Below are 24,029 nucleotides of genomic sequence, written 5' to 3' on the forward strand. Positions count from 1 at the left end.
GGGAGATGGGGACTAGCGGAAATTGTTATTGAAGGGACTAAATTTACTGTTGGCTCTATATATGGTCCAAACCTAGACGACAAGGAAGTATTTAATCTAATTAATTCTGAGTTAGCTGATTGGAATCAACCTTTAATTCTGTGTGGAGATTTTAATCTCAACATTGATGCTAATTGTAATATCAGGAATACTTGGAATTACAAAGGTCGTAAGATCCAAACCTTTAGAGCCCTCAGGGAACTAATCTTAGGGAACGGACTGATAGATGCGTGGAACAAGCTAAGACCCACGGAGCCAGGCTTTACTTATTTTTCAGCTCCACACCAAAATGTTTTCGTTTAGAATATTTTTTTATTTCTGCAAAGTTTACTGAAAATATAAGTATAGATGTTCTACGACAAATCGTCTCCGATCATAACCCTATTGTACTAGAATTATTACTTTCTCCTCAGGATTATTTTCAAAAAAGGCGATGGTCATTTCAAAGAAATCTACTGTTAGATCAGGACTATCTAGCTCATATGGATATGACTATAAAGGAATTCTTTCTGAACAATAATAATACGGCTTCGATCCAGACAGTTTGGGACACTTTTAAATCGATTATAAGAGGTAAGACCCTGAGCTATTCGAAATACCTTTTTTAAAAAAAACAAGCTGAATTTAAGGCCGCCTTGGACAAAGTAATTCAGGCGGAATTAAAGCTAGCCTCTTGTATCAGATTCGGTTCTGGTGTACAGGAAGCTCAAAAAGCTCTGTCCTCTGAGCGGTCAGCCGTCTATTCACTCCTGGCTGAGCAGGTAGCAGTGAAGTACAAATTATTTAAAAAAGAATGCTATGAATTAAGTGAGCAGACGGGCTGAATACTAGCGCAAAGATTGAGGCAGAAAGCAGCTATCACTGAAATAATTAAAATTACTGATCAAGATGGTGTAGGTCAAGAGTCTAGGTCTGGTATATTGAAGGCATTCCGGGATTTTTATCAATCTCTGTATAATAAATCGAATGATGGTACTAGTGTAAGGAGCGATGCGTCCAGTTATTTTTCAAACTTAGATTGTTCCTCTTCTCTTACTGAAGATCAAAGAGCAGTGCTATCTGCCCCAATCACTTGGGAAGAGATAGAAGGGGCTATTCTTGGACTAGCTCCTGGTAAAGCAATGGGTCCGGACAATATCCCCTTGGAATTTTACCGTATGTTCCGTAATGTTCTGAAACCAGAGTTGCTAAAAAGTTTTCAAGAAGCATTTCATGGCCGGTCTCCTACCTGATGGTCATTAGCAACTATAGTTGTATTTAAAAAAAAGGAAAAGATTCTATGGATCTTGGGTCATATAGACCAATTTCTTTAATAACTTCGGACAGCAAGATCTTTTCTAAAATTTTAGCAAATAGGCTAAACGATCTGATGCCTAATTTAGTAGCTAAATTTCAACACGGCTTTATAAAAAAGAGAGACACAACGGATCACATAAGAAGAATTATTGCCCTCTTCGATTGGGCGCAGGCCTTGGGATCCCCAGTCGGAGTGGCCCTACTGGACGCCGAGAAGGCGTTTGATAGGGTCGACTGGGGGTTCCTTTGGCGTGTTCTGGCTTGGAAGTGCCTCCCCGTGGAATTGAATGCTTTATATAACGAACCCAAAGCCGTAATCCGAATAGCTACCGATACTTCTACCACACTCTCAATAACAAGGGGGACCAGGCAAGGGTGCCCCTGTTCCCCCTTGTTATTTGCGCTTTACATAGAACCATACCTGCAAAAACTCACAAATGAGGATAGCATCCCCCCGGTTATAATCCATCAAATAGGATATACAATCTTAGCCTACGCTGATGATGTTGTGATCGTCACATCGGATATCAGTTTGGCATTTCCTAAGATCATAGAACTAGCTCGTGAATTTGGCCTATACTCCGGTTACAAATTAAACATTGCAAAAACACAGATAATCCACTCTGCTGCCGGTTCACCAGCCGGTTTGACACTATCAACTACGGCTCTTTACCTAGGTGTGAAACTGTCCGCTAAGGTAGAAGATATTCTAGGGCTTAATCTTGATCCATTACTTGCTTCCACTAATAGGTCTCTTGAAAGGTTAAACAATTTACATCTCTCTCTTTATGGCCGTACTAATGCTGTCAAGATGCTTTTTTTTCCTAAATTTCTTTATTTTTTTCGGACTATACCTTTATTGATCCCCTCTAGCTTTTTTATAAAACTAGATAGAATAATCTCAAGATTCTTATGGGGATACAAAAGAGCTAGGAGGTCTCTCAACTGGTGTACCCTACCTATGCTTAGAGGAGGTTAGGGAATGCCGAATTTCTGTCTATACTATCTGGCGGTGTCGCTTAGGCTCATGAGTGTTCTAATCTTTCAAGGGATAACTATAGATGAGCCCACATATCCATCAATTTATGTAATGATCCTTGGTACTCAAGCACGACAATGTCTAGTACGCTTTACCAAACCAAGCTATTACAAAAAAACAAGATTTAAAGTCATGCTAACGGCTTTCCAGATATGGAAGCAATTTAAGATAAGATTTTGTTTGAATAGCAATTTTAGCTACTACACACCACTATTTGATAATCCGATGTTGCCAACAATATTCACAGATTTTATTGTGCAGCGCTGGCAAAGTTCTAACATATCCCGGTTAGGGGATCTTTATCAGGAAGAACAATTCGCAACATTCACGTACTTACAACAACAGTATAATTTGCCCAAAGCCGATTTTCTTAAATATCTGCAAGTACGCAGTTTTCTAAATACAAAAAATGTATTGAACACTAATAAAATTAAGAAAATTGATGTATTGGAATGCTGCTGGAAACAAAATAGAATCGGGGTGATCTATCAGACAATGATAAACCGACTAGAAGACAATCTTGAACTATTTAACATAAAATTGCAAAGGGATTTGGGTATAGAGAGTATTAATGTATCTGATGCATTGGCATTGTCCGATCAAGTCTTGTGTAATGGATCTTTAAAAAGCCAATTCTTTATGAGCATATTCAACCTATACTATACCCCTGCTAAATTATTGAAGTGGGAAGCCAATAGAGGTGACAAAATGCAGCCGATGTGGATTTCTTGGTGCAAATTCTATTCACATGTTTTTTCTTTGTCCTAATCTAACCCAGTTTATTTCTGAAATTCAAAAGTTTTTAAATAACATTATGAACCCACCAGTAATACTTTCTGCCGAACTCGTAATACTTGGTATCCAATAAAATCCTGATAGGCTGAAGACAGGTGCTGAAGAAGGTTTTTTATTTATATCTATGTCTATTTTTAGATATTGTATAACCTCCCATTGGCTTGATGCTGATCCTCCTTCATTTTCTCAGTGGCAATCTAAATTGTTAAACATTTATCAGCTAGAGAAAGCTGTGTATTGTCTAAAGGGGAAGAAAAAGAAAGCTTTTGGTTTAAAAATTTGGGCCCCTATTTATAATTGGATTCAATGCTAAAAGTCTAATCTGTTTACCCATGTCAACGCTGTTAAAGTGATGCTCAGGTCTGTTTCTTCTTAATTTTTATCATTTGTCTGATCTGTAATGCTCGGCTAACTATTTATCTGCTGCTATACAAAATAAAAAAAATAAAAAAAGAGGATTAGGACTCACACAGGATGGGTCCAGGTAAGGATCCAAGATGATTGGAGCTCATTCTGCCCCTGAGGCTCTGATCAGGAGTCCACTCGACTAGCCCTTGGAGTCACTCTGGTAGTCCTGGGCTTAGCAGTAGAACAGGGTGCAAACAGCAGGGCAGGCCTTTGAGGGTTCAAGGCAGGCTTCAGGCAGTGAAGCAGGGCCTTCCAGGTACAGCAACACAGTCTTTTGACGTACACAGTAGGCCACAGAAGTTGACAGTCCTCTAAGAGTCCTTCTGCATGTCCAGAAAGTGAACAGAAGAGTGGGTCTGAGGGTCCTATTTTTAAACCTGGTGCCTCCTTTGAATTAGGAGAAGTTTCTAGAGAATTCCCTTTGAAGTGCTTGAAGTGTTTTGCTTCTCCTGCCCCTGCTGTAAGCTGGCTGCATGTGCAATGCAAGGGTCACAAGTCCTTTGTGTGAATACAAAGCACAGCCTATTGAGTTGCAACTGGGGGTGTGCCCAGCTCCGTGCTCCTATCCTGCCAATTGATGGCCCACCCAAACACACCTAATCACTCTATTTTATGGCTATCTGGGAGGAATAAATAAGGTCCAGCTGTCAGCTACACCCGGTAATGTGACCCAGAAATAGGCTGCAGTCACCTAATAGTTAGGACAGAAAATGCCAACTTTCTGAAAGTGGCATTTTTCAAAAATTGTAACTTAAAAGTTGACTTAAAAACGAAAGAGAATTTTTTTAATTGCAATTTAACCAAATGCTTACATGTTCCTAATAAAAAAATTGCACTATTAAATATAATAAGGGAACCCAATTTTATCCTGTGGGAGAGTTAGGTCTCAAAGTAGTGGGAAACAATTTAGGACTATTTCATTACTAGGACATATAAAACTTAAAAGTGCATATCTAACCTTTTAATTACAATACGCCCTACCATATGGCCTACCTTAGAAGTGATGTATATTCAATAAAAGGGGAGTTTAAGGCTTGGCAAGGGGGTTTTATTGCCAAGTCTCATTTGCAGTTTAAAACTGCATGCCAACTGCAATGGCAGGCCTGTGCCATGTTGTAAGGTACTACTTAAGTGGGAGTTACATTAAGTGCTATAAGCCCACTAATACCATTTAATTTACAGGCCCTTAGTATATGGCATACCACTTTACTAGGGACTTATAAGTGAATTAAATATGCCAATCAGGTCTAAGCCAATGTTGCCATGTTTTGGGGAGGAAAAGCCCTTTAGCATCGGCTAGCTGTGGTAAAGTGCACATAGTCTTAAAGCCAGCAAAACTAATTCAGTATAAATAGGAGGACTGAAGGAAAAAATCTGGGGGTGGCCAAGTTCAACAGTTCAACAGCTAAAATATGAGATCTATTTATTTGCTATTTAAAATCATAAATCCATCATTTGTAACATTTTTTGTAGCATTTTTCATGAGAGAATATGATGGATGGTTTTACATGCCAAACGGCTTTTCACAATTGTTTGCTGAAGCCCTGTAGCTTTGCTGGGAGTCATATAGATGAAAATGAATGCAGGCAAAGGTTTAATGGGACTCACTTTAGAGGATCAGTCATGTTGCAATATGATAAACACTTTCCAGAACAATCCCATGTTGAACTTGCAGCGAGCTTGAAGATGGGATGATGAGCTTTACTGCCTTTTGTAATATATAAGGGGATTAAGATCTTTCTCACATTGGAAAGCTGCAGCATTTTGTGAGAAATGGCCTAATATCCTCCATAAACCAGAGATGCACAACCTTAATCAAACACTTTTAGGAATGGGAGGAGACTGACAGCTGATATTTAGGATTTATAGCGCAGTTCTACCAAAAGCTGATGAGACTGGGAAACCTAAAAGTGTGTTGGGGTGCGGATACAGGAAATTGAATTAGTGTTTAGGGATAGAATAAGATACTAAGAGCTTTAAAAAACAGTCACTCAAAATGCCAGGTTGGAATTGGTCAATTATAAGTGCATACACAGAGTATATTTGACTCCCCAACTGCTGCAAACGATAAAAAACGGATCACGCCGATGCCTGCCTCAGGTGCCAGGCGAGAACGGGTACATACATACACATGTGGAGGGAGTGCCCTGGGATGGACCGGTTTTTGGCAAGGGTTGATACGTTGAAAATGTTAATGGCAATAACAATGCAACCAGCTGTACAATTGTGACTGCTGAGATTGGTCCAGAGTAGCAAACTTGCAGTAGCAATGTCAAAAGTGGTAGAGCTAAGCTTGGAGCAGGGCAAAAAGAGAAATGTAGTCCGATGGAATAGACGTACAGAACTGAGGTCCTGATTATGATGGCAGAAGGCACGCCACCGTCAGTCGCCACGGTTCCGACAGGCGGTCATTTCCCAACCGCCTGTTGGAGCATCCGCATTGCCCAGAATAGCCGCAGTGCCTGTTGGGCACCGCCGGTCAAATTAGCATGTCCATCCCCGCCCGCCTTTCCATGGGGGTTCAACTGCCATGAAAAGGCTGTCGGGATGGACTTTGGGGGCCCGTTGTGGGACCCTCTTGAGCGGAGCAACTTCCTTTGTGCCCTACATTTCCCTGCACCATGTGGCAGGCACAGCGTGGTGCCTGCCACGTAGTGCAGAGATATGCACAATGGGCATTATTTTTCATTGTGGTAGGTTATGTAGCTAGCAGCACCCGGCACACTGGAAAACATCTACAATGTGACCACCACACTGGAGGGCGCATTGTAATTTGACCTGTGCTTTCCCCGACACTATATCGGGTGGTCCCCATCTCTGTTAGTTTGGCAGGCGGACTCACATCCTAATTAGGCCCTGAGTATCAGGGCTTGGAAGAAATGGAGACATAGATGATTAAATGGGTGTTTGAAGAGTGTGTGGTGTGGAAAAGAATAAAATACCAAACAGAAGAGGATGGTGCAGTACTGGTGTGGGAAACAACGTTAGTGGAATTGACGCAGCAGGGAGAAGATGAAGATGAGCATAGTGAACAACATGATGAGGAATATTAAATGCAAAATTGGACTACAACATGGGGACATGAAAGGAAAGAAAGTAAGGCGAATTGATAAAAATGTGTAATACAAAACAAATATAGGTTAAATGTTGGCTGGATTAAATCAAGAATGTGGGGTTCCTAACTGGTAGACAGAGGGATGAATATGTTAATATAGGTTGTTAAATGTCAATAAATATAGATACAAAAATGCATTTAAAGAAGCACTGCACAAATGCGTTGTGACATCTAAAGGTCTTCGGAGAGGTACTGCATAATAATACTAAAAGAGACAGCAGGCCCACACTTTAATGGTTATGGAGATGCTTTGTTTCCACAGTGTTTCCGATTTAGGGGCCGATTCCGATCTCGCTCGAAAGGGCTCCTAGTGGCATCCGTCAGGAGCGAATCCGAAATGCGCGTGCAAATTCCGAACGATTCGTCCCACCGTACGAGCGAGCAAGTATGATGCGTTTTAAGCCTCGCACTACAACGGACTCGTACCCATCAGCGATGCCTTCCGAGAGACTCCAAAATAGCCGATGCATGCAATATCCAACCGAGCGTTTGCAATGCGCGTTTCGAGCATCCGGAGCGAGTCGGAGCCTGCGACTTTGAAAAAGCTCAGCGAAATGGACTTCGGGGGTCTGTGGCAGACTTCCCTTCAACCGGGGCCTATGACTCGGCCAGTGGGTACGGGGCGCGTGGGGCACCGACATATTCCCATGACAGGGAGCGCCCTTTTCCGAGATGTGCCTTCTCCGTCAATGAGATCCTATGTACACTCTGTACAACAGGCTCCCATTAACTTCAATGGGGCTCCGAGCGACCCGAGTTCATTACCGCATACTTGCATCATACTCAGACGCTCGGAGCCTCGGTGCACGAGACGATCGGAAATCTCTGCAGGCGTGAAGTGGCTGTAGGGCTTTCCCTGCGAGATCGGAAATGGGCCCTTAATGTAGAAAGATAATTACTATGCGTAGTGAAATTAGTGTCAAGGTTCCATGCCTAACCTTACTTTCTTTCATTCCTGCAGGAAAACCTTTTGAACTAAAATGTAATGTTCTTTTTGGTTTTGAATGGAATCCAGCTGCTTTTGCGACATGGCTACGGGGTAATCTAAGCTTAACTGGTGATCGACTTCAGCAGGAAAACAAAACGTAAGTAGAATCTCCTTTTATCCGTGATAATTAGATGTGAAAAACACTGTGGGTGTGCTGTACCCCTAACATCTTACACCTCAAAAGCACGCCCATGGGTTGGGTGTTCAATTTCATGAGGCAGTGTGCACCACGATAAGGTACAAAGCCAGCATATAAAAAATACTGTCAAATTAGCAAGTGCTGACTCAATGAGTGAATTCTAGAGTAGAATTAGTAAATGTATGAAGATTTATTACCAAATTTCAGTAGGTACAATAGAGAGATAATAAAGTGCTGATGTAGCAAGTCTCAGTTAAATGCAAATAACATCGCAGTGAAGGCTTGCAATAGTAGGACAATGCAGATTAATAGGCAAAATCAAAAATAGACTAAGACTCAAATGGGCAGCAAAGTCAGTAAGAAATTGGACAGCATCCCAGATACCATTGGAAAGTTCTTTGGCTCCCCACCAGATCCAAGGGTTTATGCAGGAAACATTCTCATAGAACATCATGGAAAGAACAGCAAATCATAATAAACCTTTAAAGATATAACACAACCCTACCGTCCAAGCACTAACCCATTAAATGAATATTGCTTGAGCCCCCTCTGACCTAATTTCATCCAGAGGTGTCAGCAAAAACTAGTTACAAAAGCAAAAGTGATTCATTGTGAATAAATGCAAAAATTTGTGCAAGCAGAAGATCTTTCAGGAAATGTTATATTAGTAGGCATATGCTAGAGAATCTTTTTCAATAACAGTGTAATTCAGAAATAAACAAACATGACTTGCTGATCTACGGGCAGCATAAATAACAAACATTGAATGTGAAATCCATTTTGAATAAGATGACGTCAAGGACTAGCTAAGGGCTAGTTAGCATAAGCCAGGAAAACACACTTTAGCAGGTCATATTAAAATAGTTTCAAATGCAGTAGTATCTTATTGGTGTGCATGGGTGGATTTGGTTGTAGATAGTTCAACAACTATTAATAAAGGTTCCTCAACAGGAAGGATATTTAACTTAGACATAACTACCACAACCCCAAGGGAAGATAGAGATGGAGGAAAATCTGCAATTATCAGATTCTATCGTAAGAATGAGGCATAACATGATATGCGATAATTGTTATACCAAATTTCAAATGTTTTGCATTTTTAGTGGTTTTCCCGTCTCTTTTCAGCTTTTGCCCAAGTAATTTAGGGGGAAACAGTGAGGGTCCACTATTTATTACACAACTCATGAGTCTGATTCCTGTGCAGTTATTTGAATTTCCAACCTGACTCCTAATTAGGCCCTTATTGTGGCATGTTGGTGAAAAGCTAGGAATGGCAAGAACATCAGAATGGGTTGGCTAAGGTTTATTGGTGTTTCTTCCAATGGATATTTATATATTGTGTTGAGCGTTACCATATGAGATGCCTAAGAAAGCATAACAGTCCAACTGTACAACTGGTACAGCCCAACGTACATGCATCAATGTTCCCCATTCATAATGAGAGCAGAAACAAGCAAAATTTGTATTCCATCCAATAAAGAATATACATGACTTGACTCGAGGTCACTTAGAAATATGAAAAGATGACTTTCATGATTTCATTTTACTTTGACCGTCAGAAGATTTTTAGCCATTCGGGGGATCAAAAAGGATGCAGAGACAGAATATCAACGTAGAAATATCGAATTCCCTTAATATCGAGTCAAGAATATCTATGGTGGAAAATATCGAGGTAAGTTTTTTCGTTGTTAAAAATATCGCTTTTAATCTAGTGCAGAAATATTGATTTTGCAAATTTCGATGTTAAAAATATAGTTGTAAATAATATCGATTTTTTGTTGTTGTTTAATGTTGGTATTTTTATCATTATTTAGTATTAGTTTTCACATATTTTATATAAAAAAATTATGTTAACATTTTTGTATTTTTTTTAATTAAGTTTTGGCAGCAGGATGTTGGGTTTATAGTGGCTAAGGGTGAGGAGCAAGTTAAATATTTTGGATTAAAATTTAAAAAAATGTAAAAAGAATTTAAAAGTTTTAGGGAATAAGGGTGGGAAGTAATTTTAAAAAAATTAAACATTTTAAAATATTTTTACATTTTGTAAACATAAAGGTGCCGATTCGGATCCTGGAGAAACCGGGTACGAACCGTCGGTCGGAGCGTTTTCTCCGTCCGACTCGTACCCGGGAAATAAACATTACAAACATGGAAGTACGATTCCCACGGAAACATCATTTCCGTACGAATCGTAAAAATCATCGACCGACGAAAATATACATACGAATGTGATCCGGAAATGCTCCGACGTGACGTCGGGACGCATTCAGGCTGCGGTTCACGAACCAGGAAGTACGATCCGCACCGATGTCACCCCGCACGGATTATATTTTCCGGCTGCCAAAAACTGCCGGGAAATCAGGACGACGCGCACAAGGAGCACCTGTACGCGACGGACAGCCATGGACCCGAACCTACGTGTCATCCCAGCCCTCATAGCAGTCCACCTGCTCTACAGGCACCGACGCAGACGCCGCAGAAGGTCAGAATAACACCCAGGGGCAAAGGGGGGGGCAGGGGCAGGACACATAACCCCCACACATGTCACAAATTACACATGCCCTGGACATACCTGACCTGCAGGACCTGGTCACCTCAAGGGGGTGGGGGCGTGTCCAGCAACGCAAGCGTCCGCCACAACGGAAGTGGATGTGGACGCGAACCGGCAACACAACAATACCGGTACGTACCGTACCCAGGCCTTAAGAGCGTGGGTACGGGCCGTACCACGCCCACAACTACGTCACCCCAACAATGGCGGTACGGCCCATACCCACGTACTAAAGGCCTGGGGACAGGCCGTACCAGCATTGTTGGGGTGATGTAGGGGTACGCGTGGTACGACCCGTACCCACGCTCTGAAGGGCTGGGTATGGTGCGTACCCCTACGGCACCTCATTGGGGGTCTGCACCGTACCCAGGCCCTCAGAGCGTTGGTACGGGTCGTACCACGCGTACCCCCACATCACCCCAACAATGCTGGTACGGCCCGTACCCAGGCCATTAGAACGTGTTACAACAAAATGGTCGCACACTGCTGACCTACCTGCGTGTTACCCCAAAGAACTGTGGTCCCTGTAGTTAGCGTCGGCGGATACACCTATGCTCGTGTCGTGAGTGCAAGTGTGAATAGCGTTAGCCATCCCTGGACACGTGTTTCGAGGTAGTTGCCTCTCGTCAGCAGGGAGTAGGAAAGAGTGTAGGGTTGCAATGTAAGCTGCTAAAATCATTATCAGGTCTAGTACCTCTCGTAGCAACGCAGGTGCGTAACCTGAGTCCGTCGACTCCCCGGCTCAGAGAGCCACTAAATAGTTACAACAAAATGGTCGCACACTGCTGACCTACCTGCGTGTAACCCCAAAGAACTGTGGTCCCTGTAGTTAGCGTCGGCGGATACACCTATGCTCGTGTCGTGAGTGCAAGTGTGAATAGCGTTAGCCATCCCTGGACACGTGTTTCGAGGTAGTTGCCTCTCGTCAGCAGGGAGTAGGAAAGAGTGTAGGGTTGCAATGTAAGCTGCTAAAATCATTATCAGGTCTAGTACCTCTCGTAGCAACGCAGGTGCGTAACCTGAGTCCGTCGACTCCCCGGCTCAGAGAGCCACTAAATAGTTACAACAAAATGGTCGCACACTGCTGACCTACCTGCGTGTTACCCCAAAGAACTGTGGTCCCTGTAGTTAGCGTCGGCGGATACACCTATGCTCGTGTCGTGAGTGCAAGTGTGAATAGCGTTAGCCATCCCTGGACACGTGTTTCGAGGTATTTGCCTCTCGTCAGCAGGGAGTAGGAAAAAGTGTAGGGTTGCAATGTAAGCTGCTAAAATCATTATCAGGTCTAGTACCTCTCGTAGCAACGCAGGTGCGTAACCTGAGTCCGTTGACTCCCCAGCTCAGAGAGCCACTAAATAGTTACAACAAAATGGTCGCACACTGCTGACCTACCTGCGTGTTACCCCAAAGAACTGTGGTCCCTGTAGTTAGCGTCGGCGGATACACCTATGCTCGTGTCGTGAGTGCAAGTGTGAATAGCGTTAGCCATCCCTGGACACGTGTTTCGAGGTAGTTGCCTCTCGTCAGCAGGGAGTAGGAAAGAGTGTAGGGTTGCAATGTAAGCTGCTAAAATCATTATCAGGTCTAGTACCTCTTGTAGCAACGCAGGTGCATAACCTGAGTCCGTCGACTCCCCGGCTCAGAGAGCCACTAAATAGTTACAACAAAATGGTCGCACACGCCATTGTTGGGGTGACGTAGTGGTGGGCGTGGTACGACTCGTACCCATGCTCTTAAGGCCTGGGTACGGTACGTACCCAGGCCTGCAAATCGTGGGTACGGGAATGTACGGAGCGTACCCCCACCCGTGTATGAATAGAGCGTACCCACACCCCACCAGTGTATGTATGGAGCGTACCCACACCTGTGTATGAATGGAGTGCACCCACACCCTTGTATGAATGGAGCGTACCCCCACCCGTGTATGAATGGAGTGCACCCACACCCGTGTATGAATGGAGCGTACCCACACCCGTGTATGAATGGAGTGCACCCACACCCGTGTATGAATGGAGCGTACCCACACCCCACCAGTGTATGTACGGAGCGTACCCACACCCGTGTATGAATGGAGCGTACCCACACCCCACCAGTGTATGTACGGAGCGTACCCACACCCGTGTATGAATGGAGTGTACCCACACCCCACCAGTGTATGTGCGGAGCATACCCACACCCGTGTATGAATGGAGCGTACCCACACCCCACCAGCGTATGTATGGAGCGCACCCACACCCGTGTATGAATGGAGCGTACCCACACCCCACCAGTGTATGTACAGAGCGTACCCACACCCGTGTAAGAATGGAGCGCACCCACACCTGTGTATGAATGGAGCGTACCCACACCCGTGTATGTCCTGACCGTACATGCCCAGACATAAGAGGGGTGTGTGCAGAGTCCTCCCAGCAGTGCCCAGACACAGGAGGGGTGTGTGCAGAGTCCTCCCAGCAGTGCCCAGACATAGGAGGGGTGTGTGCCTATCACTCCCAGCAGTACCCAGACACAGGAGGGGTGTGTGCCTATCACTCCCAGCAGTGCCCAGACATAGGAGGGTTGTGTGCCCATCACTCCCAGCAGTGCCCAGACACAGGAGGGGTGTGTGCCTATCACTCCCAGCAGTGCCCAGACATAGGAGGGTTGTGTGCCCATCACTCCCAGCCTGTGCCCAGACACAGGAGCGGTGTGTGCCTATCACTCCCAGCAGTGCCCAGACATAGGAGGGGTGTGTGCCTATCACTCCCAGCAGTGCCCAGACATAGGAGGGGTGTGTGCAGAGTCCTCCCAGCAGTGCCCAGACACAGGAGGGGTGTGTGCAGAGTCCTCCCAGCAGTGCCCAGACACAGGAGGGGTGTGTGCAGAGTCCTCCCAGCAGTGCCCAGACACAGGAGGGGTGTGTGCAGAGTCCTCCCAGCAGTGCCCAGACACAGGAGGGGTGCGTGCAGAGTCCTCCCAGCAGTGCCCAGACATAGGAGGGGTGTGTGCCTATCACTCCCAGCAGTGCCCAGACATAGGAGGGGTGTGTGCAGAGTCCTCCCAGCAGTGCCCAGACACAGGAGGGGTGTGTGCAGAGTCCTCCCAGCAGTGCCCAGACACAGGAGGGGTGTGTGCAGAGTCCTCCCAGCAGTGCCCAGACACAGGAGGGGTGTGTGCAGAGTCCTCCCAGCAGTGCCCAGACATAGGAGGGGTGTGTGCCTATCACTCCCAGCAGTGCCCAGACATAGGAGGGGTGTGTGCAGAGTCCTCCCAGCAGTGCCCAGACATGGGAGGGGTGTGTGCAGAGTCCTCCCAGCAGTGCCCAGACACAGGAGGGCTGTGTGCAGAGTCCTCCCAGCAGTGCCCAGACACAGGAGGGGTGGGTGCAGAGTCCCCCCAGCTGTGCCCATGGAAAGAAAGGGGTTGAGTACACACAGATACAATGGCCACAATTATCAGTCAGGTGCTCAAAGACCCAGCAGAACACGAAACACATGTGTGCGAGGCTGGGAGTACACACATGCATAGTGCGGAAAAGGGAACATGTACACATGAAGTCCTGTCAATATACTCCAGTCACAAGTACAGTGACCCCCAAGGATGACACAAATGATGCAGGTGGAGACCTTGGCCAGCATGCATGGCCAAAGTTGAAGGGGTCCGTCACACACCCAGCAAATGTAGACACAGCACTGCACAAATGTCTTCACAACACCCTGCAGGGAAGATGTCAGGGTCCACAGAGGAAGGTACACACCTTGGGACAATGTCACCATGCAGTAACAGCTTAAATGAGCAAAGTTTGATAGCAAATACCGTGTGATGGCACACAGATAACAGGGTCCACCCCACGAACAGCACACTACAACATATCCCAGACACCTAACACATTATCGCCACCCCAAATCATGGAGCAGCACCACCAACAGCAATGCCAGAAAAGCAGTAGTGTGCCAAGGAAAATAAAATCGCTTTATTCAGCAATGTTCTAAAATAAATTGTATGAAGCGTTCCATATGCACAAGGCCCATAGGGCAGTCCATAGTTCCAATCCAGGTGGGGGACACATTGGGATGCGTGTCCCCTAGCTTGCCTGCACAGTTCAGACTACCTTGTCATCCACAGGGGGGGGCATCATGTGGGGGGAAAGGACCAGGCACCACAGGGACAGGAGGGGCAAGGGTAGGTGTTGTGGGTGCAGGGACGGACGACTCCAACACAGGGGGTGGGGCAGCGCCAAAGATGGATTCGAGTTCGGCGCTGCACACTACTGCCAGGTCGCCAAAAGTCTCCCCTGCACCCAAAGGAACCACAGGCTCCAAGGAACGGGGGAGTCGCAGGGATGGGTCGCAGCACTACCAGGGGAGGGTGTGGACAGGGGGGGGACTCAACCACCCTGACCGGGGACTCCTTTGACCGCTTGCGGGGTGGTGCCACTTTGGGGCTCAGGGACAGAGCGGCCATGAAGGAGTCTTTGGTGGAATCCTGGCCAGGAGAGCTGAGGGGAGTGGATTTGGAGGGTGGTGGTCGTGAGAATTGTGGACTCCCACTCTGGCTGCGTGTCTTCCGTTTCCCCCCCGACCCAGTGGGTGTGCCTACTTCACCCCGTGTGTGCGTGCCAGGAGGTGTGCGCTTTGCCTTCCCTGGTGGTGTGGTGCCTGTGTCTGGTGGTGTGCGTGCATGGGGACATCTGGGTGTGCTTTGGACAGGCATGGGAGTGGGAAGTGTGGATGGTTCAGGGGTAGGGGGGGGACGTAGCGCTGCAGGAGACCCACTGCTGCAGTCAGTGTCGAGTCTATGGACCTCAGCAAGTTGCGTTGGTCAGACTGCGCAGCTGAAATGCCCTCCATGTATGCCTCCATCTGGTTGAGCACTCGGCTGTGGCCACGGAGGACATTAAGCATCGCAGTCTGACCAACCTGCAACTGCCGCAGGATTTCCACAGACTCGGCATTGGTGGCAGCAGTGGAGACAGGGGCAGGGGGTGCGGTGCCTGGCAAGAAGGAGACACGTGGTGACCTAGCACGGCGGGAAGGGACACGAGCAAGTGGGAGGCTTGTGATCGGAATGGAGGGGGCGGGTAGTGATGGAGTGCTGGTGTCAGCTGTGGGAGCAGCCTCCGCCCCCTCGGAGTGCTCAGCCTCGGACCCGTCTGCGTCATAGTCGGTGGTGGTTTGACTGGACAGGTCCTCCGCTGCACTCCCGTCGGCCTCCGTGCCACTCGATGTGCCAGCCAACTCAGCCCTGCTGGCACTGGTGCTCGCTCGCTCCTCACGGTCCGTGCCAGTGTCTCCCTCCTAGTCCCCTGACGATGCTGTGGGCAAGGTGAAGAGACAGGAGAAATCAGACACCTGTATACCGATGTCACATGAGTCAACTCTACATAGGTCACAGTGCATAGCCTGAAAAGCAACAAGAGTAACATCTACAATACAAGGTACATTTGTAGTCCCTGCAACACACAGTTTGTTGACCCACCATGCCACTGTTAAAATATGGAGAGCATGACACAATAGCAAATAACTTGATATCAAATTGTACAGAGGAGCCAGGCTCTGGGGACAATCTAGCACAGCATCAGCGACACACAGCGTAGCCAAGAAAGGGATGAGCAGGAACCATGTCTATCAACTCTTGGGACATACTGCAAAGGTAATACTGAAAACCATGGCCAACATGACTGGGGCACTGCACCTTGAGTGTTTGGCCACACAAACATCACACACTGGCCAGACCGAGCAAGGAGACTTCAGGTTTGGACATGTAGGCCTTGCCCGCACCAACCCCCCCACCTGAGACAATGTGATTGAGACAGAGGAAGCACTTACACCTCTTAGTCTGGGATGAAAACACATGGCCTGCAATTAATCCTGATTACACACAAACTACCCCTGGTGCGCCTGTCCACATATATCACTGACAAACAACCATCATCAGATAGTTGTACCAAGACACACAGGCACTGGCCCCTGTGAGTATGCACCAGCTAAATTAGGTCACCCTGTACAGTGGACACATGTAGCACAGTATACGTGAATACAAATGAGGCCAGGGTACTATGCCACAGGGCCCAAACTATGCTGAAGACACAGAGAATGTCCGCATTGTCTGATGAAACACATGATACCTAGGAAAAGGTGCCCCAGGGGACTGTAGTGGCCACACTACTCCATGGCCCTGGATGGATATGACTGGAACACAAGCCACCATCCTTGCACTATGTATATCTCACACTCAAGCACATCATGTCAGAGGGCACAACATTCGACATGCAGGCAGTAAGGCAGTACTCATGAAACACACACTCCCATGTCGGGACTCAGCATCAGTGCCAACCAACATGGACGCCACAATGACAGAACTGGCCAGGACACAGGCAACGTGCAAAGTGCAAAAACCTGTTAAACACCACCCCCACACATGATGCTGCAAGCATTGGGCACTTGGAGTAACTGCCAACCTAGATGACTTTGTGCAAGAGTGACTACACACAGACCAGGGAACACATGGCAAGGAGGGGAAGGGAGGAAGAACAGCACCGCTTTACTTTGGGGAACAGGATATGCACTGCACATTTAAACCCTGGCAGTGTATCCATGCAACTGCGCACTTCCAAAAGCTGGTCACACACATGTTCCTACCCCCTTCCTGCTGCTGCTTCTCCGCTAGGTGCCTATCAAAGTCAGGGAAGACCACCGCCAGCACACGCTTCTGGGTGTGGGTCAGACGCCGGCGCCCACGGTTCTTGTGGCTCCCAGGTGAGTCCCCCAGCAGGACCCGTGCGATCCTGCGCGTCCAGCACCGGATGTCCTGCCAGCGTTTCCTCACCTGGGCTAGGCGCCGCTTCCGACCATCCGTCCTCCTCACGGCACTGACGGCTTGCTTCCAGATCTCCCCCTTGGCACAGACGCCTACCTGTGAGGATGCAAAAGTGACAATACATCAATCCACCTTATCAATCATACAGAGACACACATATTACAAATCATGCATGTTAGAACTGGCCATAGTATGCAGCCAACTCATTGCACCTTTGTCATAGTGACATCATCCTCCTGGGAAAGGGCAAATGCAGTAGGTGCCATTGAAAGTACACAGGTGGCATGAGGGGTGCAACACAATAAATGATGCAGGCTCACACTGTGCATCCCAAGCTACAACAGGAATCTGAACATTACCCCTAAGCAGTCACATGCCCCAGCCCACTTACGCTACCTCAGCAGAGTACACAGACACACACAGGCACTGAACAATCACCTGGCATTGGCAACTGCCGCTACAAACCTCACTCTGCACATGTGCCACTAGACTGGGGGTGTCACAGATGTGGGGCTGTCTCAGCACGGCAGACATCCAGCACAGCTCCCTGCTCACATCAGATGGGCAGGGTGTATCCATCCCACATGCAGCTGGGGTGCAACACTCCACATATGCACACACCCACATGACAGGGGACTCACACACACACACCAATGTCCAGGGGACGACCACATCATTTGGACACTCTCACCACAGGTACACTGAACAGACACACATCTGTGGGTCCTGGCACCTGTCACCCTGGGGGGAGCACAGACTCACATCAGGACTGTAGAAACAACATTTCCAGGAGGATTAGGCAGTCCGAACGCGGCATGCACCATGCAGTGATCATCACAGTAAGCACCATGCTAGTGCGTTGTGCACACAGGAACTACAGCATGCTCTGCATGGGAGACATGAGCCCTTCCCCCCCCCCCGGGAACCACTATGAAGAACCCTGCCTGTCTGTCACACCTGGACACAATGCCAGAAGTCACAGTCACAAAAAGGGGCACAGTTTAAGCTAGTGGAGTCTGCACTCACCTGCTCCCCTGGTCGACCATACAGCATGGTGTACTGTGGGAGGATCACATCCACCAACGCCATATTCTCCTCCATGGTGAATGGCTGTGCCCTCTCCACAGACCTGGACATGGTGCCAGAGGAATGACAAGCAGCAGCAGTGTTGTGGAATGAAAGGATGTGCAGGCAAGTGCTCTCTCAAGGGACCTGGCTGCCTTATATCTTCCTTGCTTGGCTCAGTCACATTTGCATCCTACGTGTCCTCCAATCATTTTAAAACTACCCCAGTGACAGGCTTTGCATGGTTTTAAAATTGAGCATGATGAAATGTCAACAACCACATTGCAACAAAGTATATTGTCTCCAACCGACTTCTGCTGGCCACATGATGCAAAATTCAAACCTGAAACTCGGTCTCCATGACAACCAGCATGCATTTAGGCCCCTATACTTGTCCCTCATGTGTCCCCTATGTCAATCCTATGTCACAACACAGGTACGGTGCGTTCCACAGCCCTAGGGCACCCCAAATGCATTGCAACGGACCATACATGCGGGTGTAGGGTCCCTATCACTATGGTGGTGATGGCATATGCGTACGCCATAGTGATAGGGACTGTACACGCGTGTGTAGGGTCCCTATCACTATGGTGGTGCTGGCGTATGCGTACACCATAGTGATATGGACCGCGTGTGTACGGTCCGGACTACTATGGCGTACACGTACGTGAGCACCCCCATAGTGATAGGCACCGTACACACGCGTGTGTACGGTCCAGACTACTATGGCGTACACGTACGCGAGCACCCCCATAGTGATAGGGACCGTACACACGCGTGTGTATGGTCCGTATCACTATGGCGTACGCATTCTCCAGCACCACCATAGTGATAGGGACCCCACACACGCCCTCAGAGCGGATGTACGGTGGGATTCACACCTGACAGTGGTGACAGGCGGCGCACAGGAATGAATTGAGCTGTCATACATGGCCAAGGCTGGACATCAAGGCATTGTCTGTGCAGTACTACATGTGTCGGGCACAGGTGGGTCAGGCTGTGATGTGGCACCATACTCCTGAGGTGTGAAGCTAATTACAGTATGATGAGCTGTGTACACATGTCACGTGTGATAGTGCCCTATGTGCCACACATCCCCTTCACTCCTTTGACATGTGTGCATGTAGTACTGACTTGGTGGGCCATGCGTCACTGGCATGACACAGTCACCGACACCCGCAAATGTCCCCTGATGCCAGGTACACGGAATGTTACCCCTGACAAGTGAATGCCCGCGTTGCACGCTGTAGCTATGTCATGTGTGTGTCATGTGTTCCCATAGGTTTGCTGTAAGTGTTTGGTCAAATGCATCTGCAGTTGCTGCAACCAACATGTGTCTGTGTGTAGATGGGCATGGCACACTGTTACGCACACCAGCACACATGTGTAATCCAACGTTAGGTGTGTATGTATGCATCGACACGGAGTTCCAAAACAAGGACATATCTGCATACTCTCAATGTATGTGTGATCAGTCTTGACATGTAATCCTTCATGGCAAGGTGTGTGGTCTGTCCATATTCTATGACATGTGACCTGTGCCTCTAGTGTTCCGCAACCTGTCTGTACAATGAACATCCTTCTTCTGCACATATTTAGATGTCTGTAACTCCTGTAATGCGTCTGCCTGCTCACTTACACTGGCCCACAGCTAGTTTCATGGCATGGCATATTGAGGTTGAGAATCAACGTTTGTAGCTGGCTCTTGGTAGGAGTGTCACATGCCTGGCATACGTGTCCAGGGCATATTGCACAGACCTGACTCTGTATGTAGCATATGTGTATTGCCTGTTGAGCATGTGCTCTGTACATTGACATTGGTGGTGTACTCTACTCACTCTTCGTTGTCCCTTCTAATTCACTGCAGGGCTCCGCCTCTCCTTCGACCAATTCCGGACTTGGCTGACATGCGGGAAAATGACTGTATACGCCGCTACCGCTTCCCCCAATGCTTGATTGAGGACCTGATGACTCGGCTGGCACCACACCTCCAACCGCTACACAGGTATCCTACTGCACTGACACCCAAGATGAAGGTGATGGCAGCCTTACATTTCTTGGCCACGGGTACCTTTCAACATACCATTGCCCATGTCGATGGCATGTCCCAAACCATTTTCAGCCGTGTTCTGCATGATTTTTTAGAGGCCATGTTGGAGCACCTGGATGAGTTCATTAAATTCCCAACTCCTGAGCAGTTGACAGCTGTCAAGTGTGAGTTCTATGCCCTGGGAGGGATGCCCCATGTCATTGGGTCCATAGATGGAACACATGTGGCTTTGGTACCACCACAGGCACAGGAGGAAGCCTTCCGTAACCGCAAGCATTACCACTCCATTAATGCCCTTGCGGTGTGTCTTGCCAACATGGTGATTTCACATGTCTGTGCTCGTTTTCCAGGATCAGCACACGATGCGTACATCATGCGGCGTAGCAGGGTGCCTGAAATGATGCTGCAGCTGCGCAACGAATGAGCATGAATTGTTGGTGGGTATACTCTGGCAGTCCTGTATTTAACGTCATCTTCCTGTCTTACTGCTTCTCCTGACCCACTCTTGTCCATGATGTTTCCATGTAGGGGACGCTGGCTATCCCAACATGCCATGGCTGATCACGCCTCTCCGCAACCCCAGCACGGCTGCTGATCACTGCTACAACAACGCCCATGGGCGGACCAGGCGAGTGATAGAGAGGACGTTTGGCCTCCTGAAGAGCCGATTCCGTTGCCTCCACAAGACCGGTGGCGCACTCCCATATGCACCGGTGAAAGTCTGCAAGATATTCCTCGTGTGCTGCATGCTGCACAACATGGCAGTGGAGAAAGCTGTGCCACTCATCCTGGATCCAGATGAGCAGGACCATCCACCCGGGGAGGATGATGGGCTTGGTCACGAGGCAAGTGATGTGGAGGAGGAGGAGGCGGTAGAGGACATGCAGAGTCGGCTCATACGCGACTTCTTTGCTTAGTGGTGAGTTCCAGTGTCTGAGTGTGCACGCATTGGGCTGTGTGTGGAAAGTGTTGCAATGTGTGTGTCCATCTGCATGTCTTCCAAGTGAGTCAGAGGTGTGTTTGGATGTGTCACTCGAGTGATGGTGCAATAGAAGAATGTTTTTCCAGAGTCATCATTGTCACCTAGAATGTTGACAACCTAATACGTGTCGAGTACATGCACATGCATGCGGATGTGCTTCTTTTGGCTGACTTCTGGTGTGTCTCCCATCCACAGGTACTTGTGCATGCTGTCTGCTGGTGGCATTGTTGTGCTCCTGCTATTCCTCATGAACACAGCAACATGTGCTGAATCAGCATTACATGCACGGACAAGTTCGAAAATCTCCTTCGGGTAAGGGATGCAGCACGGCTTTTTGGGAGTGGTATTTGTTTTGAATGTGTGTGCACTGCTCCTGTTCATGTTTGGATACTTTACATACATGTAGAATCACCATGGGGCACATGACATGGAGCAGAATTCACCTGAATTGATGGTCAGACTTGGTGACAGTCATCTGTAATGGGATTGTGGATTGTGATGGAGCCATCAATGTGTGTAACACTGCCCTCGGAAACATACGGGTTGCACCGGGTTGACATGGTGTGTGAATTCCCCATTAGGGGCTCAATGGTGTATAGCAGCCTCTCCGTGAGCAGCAGGGGGTGTTTAGCTGTAACCCGTCACTTGTGTGCCAGTGCCATGGATTTCCAGCATCTGTGGTGGTAAGGGGGGTGCCAGTGTTGGTCCCACGTGTTCATCCACATGACCTGTGTATGTGTTGACAGAGTTGCATTAGCATTCCGACACACATGAGTAATAAAGGTGTCCCTCTGCCTCCAAGGTGCCTCATCTCTGTTAATGGTGGTCTATGTGTAGAGTAGCAAGATGCAAGCTGTTTGTCAGGGATTAGATTCTGTATTGTGGCATGTCAGTCTCCAGGACGGCCACTGTGCTGCATGTGAATCCATTGTGTGTGTGTGTGCCATGTTGAACCAGACATTCCTTCCTTGACATACACCTTTTGCATAGTTCCTTCCTGAGATCCTTGTCTTTGTGTGCTACTTGTGGCATTGTTTCCTTGACATGGCGCATGCTGCTGCAGGCCCTGCAGCAAGCGCACCCAGTGTCCACGCAAACGAGCTGGTGTTCATCATGGATTGCTTGCTGACATGTGCTATGCTGATCAGCAGCATCTGTGCCTCATGCGGCAGCACACTCTGCATTATGCACAAGATCCCCAGTTCCATCCACCTCAAGGCAAGAGGGAGACCATCCCCCAGGTCAACTATGACATCCGTGTCTAATCCAAGCCTGCACTCTACGGACATGTGCGTTAGAAATCCCATGATACTTGTCCACATCCAGGGTGCATCTGCACAGCTCTGCTACTACATCCGGTGACCAGGCCACATCAATGTCAAACAGAGATGGGGGGAGTGGATCACTGCCAGCTGCAGGATGACCTTCTCAATACACGCACACACTCAGGATGCAGCCCACAAGCACAACACAACCTTGTGGCACTGTGATCCAACACCCAATTGTGCCATCTCCATGCATCCAACCTTGGCTGGCCCACCATTCTCCACATCCACCTGACTCAAGCATGCAGGACATGGTTCTGCCACGTGTCTACACATACCTGGGACTCCCACCCCAGGACACTCCACATGATCCCTGACCTCTGCGCATGACTGTTGCTCTTCTAAATAGGTCTGTAGGCACAGCTGTGCGGGCACCCCCTCAGCTGGTTGGGCCCATCACGGGTGAGTATGGGGCTCCATGTCTGTCTTGGATGGTACATTGTGACCCATGTGTGTCCTGTGCCAGACTCAGACCCCAGGGTATGGATGTTTGGAGTTACTTCAGAAATCAGGCATGGTTTGACCTTACAACACACACATGTAGTGGAATAATGCAAAATGACGGCATCATCTTGTGATTGTGATGAATTTTATTAGTGCTGGGGTACGTGTTTGGGGGCGTGACAAGAGGTGCTTGGCGGGAGTGTAGAATCCAAAGTTCACAGGGGGAGTTGGTGTCCTTGCCATTGAAAGTCATCAGAGTCTGTGCCACAGTCTTTGTCAACATTGGTCAGACAGTGACCAGCCAGGCCATGTGGCAGAGAATGTCCTTTGCTGCTGTGCTGCTGTTGGGCCAGAGGGCCAGGTGACCTGGGAGATGGTGATGTTCCGCTGACTCTCACGGTCTTTTTTGTGGACGACCCACGTTCCTGCGGGGACCCTCAGAAGCAGGCCTTGACGATGCTAGGGACGCTCCGTCAGATGAATCCTCCTCCTCCTCCCTCCCTGTTTCTGGTGCTGCTCTACGCCTGGTGGCACAGGAAGGGTTTGCCAGGCTTTGGGCGATCTGACGGAGTGATTGGCTCACGTCCCTGTGCACCGCCAGGAGCTCTGCCAGTCTTGCCTCCATCCGTCCATGGTGTTGTAGATGACTGGCATGATGCTCGACCTGCAGGGTCTTCATCTCATTGAGGGTCCCCACTACCTGGTCGATGCCTCTGGAGTCACGCCGGTATGCGTCCAGGATGTTTCTGACGTGTGACATAGCCGGGTCCTGAGCCAACTGGGCAGGTTCGCGCCCTCGCCGTCCTCCACTCCCACCACCCCTGCCCACTTGCGCCTGGCCTGCCGTTGTGGGCACATCGGGTCTCCGGGACCCCTGAGGGATGGCATTTGCGGTGTCGCCTGCCTCCTCCTGGGTGCCCGGAGAACCTTGTCCCTCCTGGACAGACTGGCTGTGTTGTTGTGTGCGGGCAGGGCTCCTGGGTGTCTCCTGGGATGTG

General features: G+C 48.3%; 1 protein-coding gene across 1 annotated transcript in view; it reads left to right on the top strand.

The window, feature by feature from the left end:
* The window catches only part of LOC146805375 (interleukin-18 receptor accessory protein-like), a 227,737-nt gene that overhangs the window by 105,161 nt on the left and 98,547 nt on the right, over nucleotides 1-24,029 (top strand). The window contains exon 6 of the mRNA XM_085620500.1: nucleotides 7,654-7,777. Within this exon, the coding sequence (XP_085476626.1) occupies nucleotides 7,654-7,777 (124 nt within the window). The remainder of the gene's footprint in view (nucleotides 1-7,653; nucleotides 7,778-24,029) is intronic.

Source organism: Triturus cristatus, chromosome 8, assembly GCF_964204655.1.
Source record: "Triturus cristatus chromosome 8, aTriCri1.1, whole genome shotgun sequence".
Taxonomy (NCBI): Eukaryota; Metazoa; Chordata; class Amphibia; order Caudata; family Salamandridae; genus Triturus; species Triturus cristatus.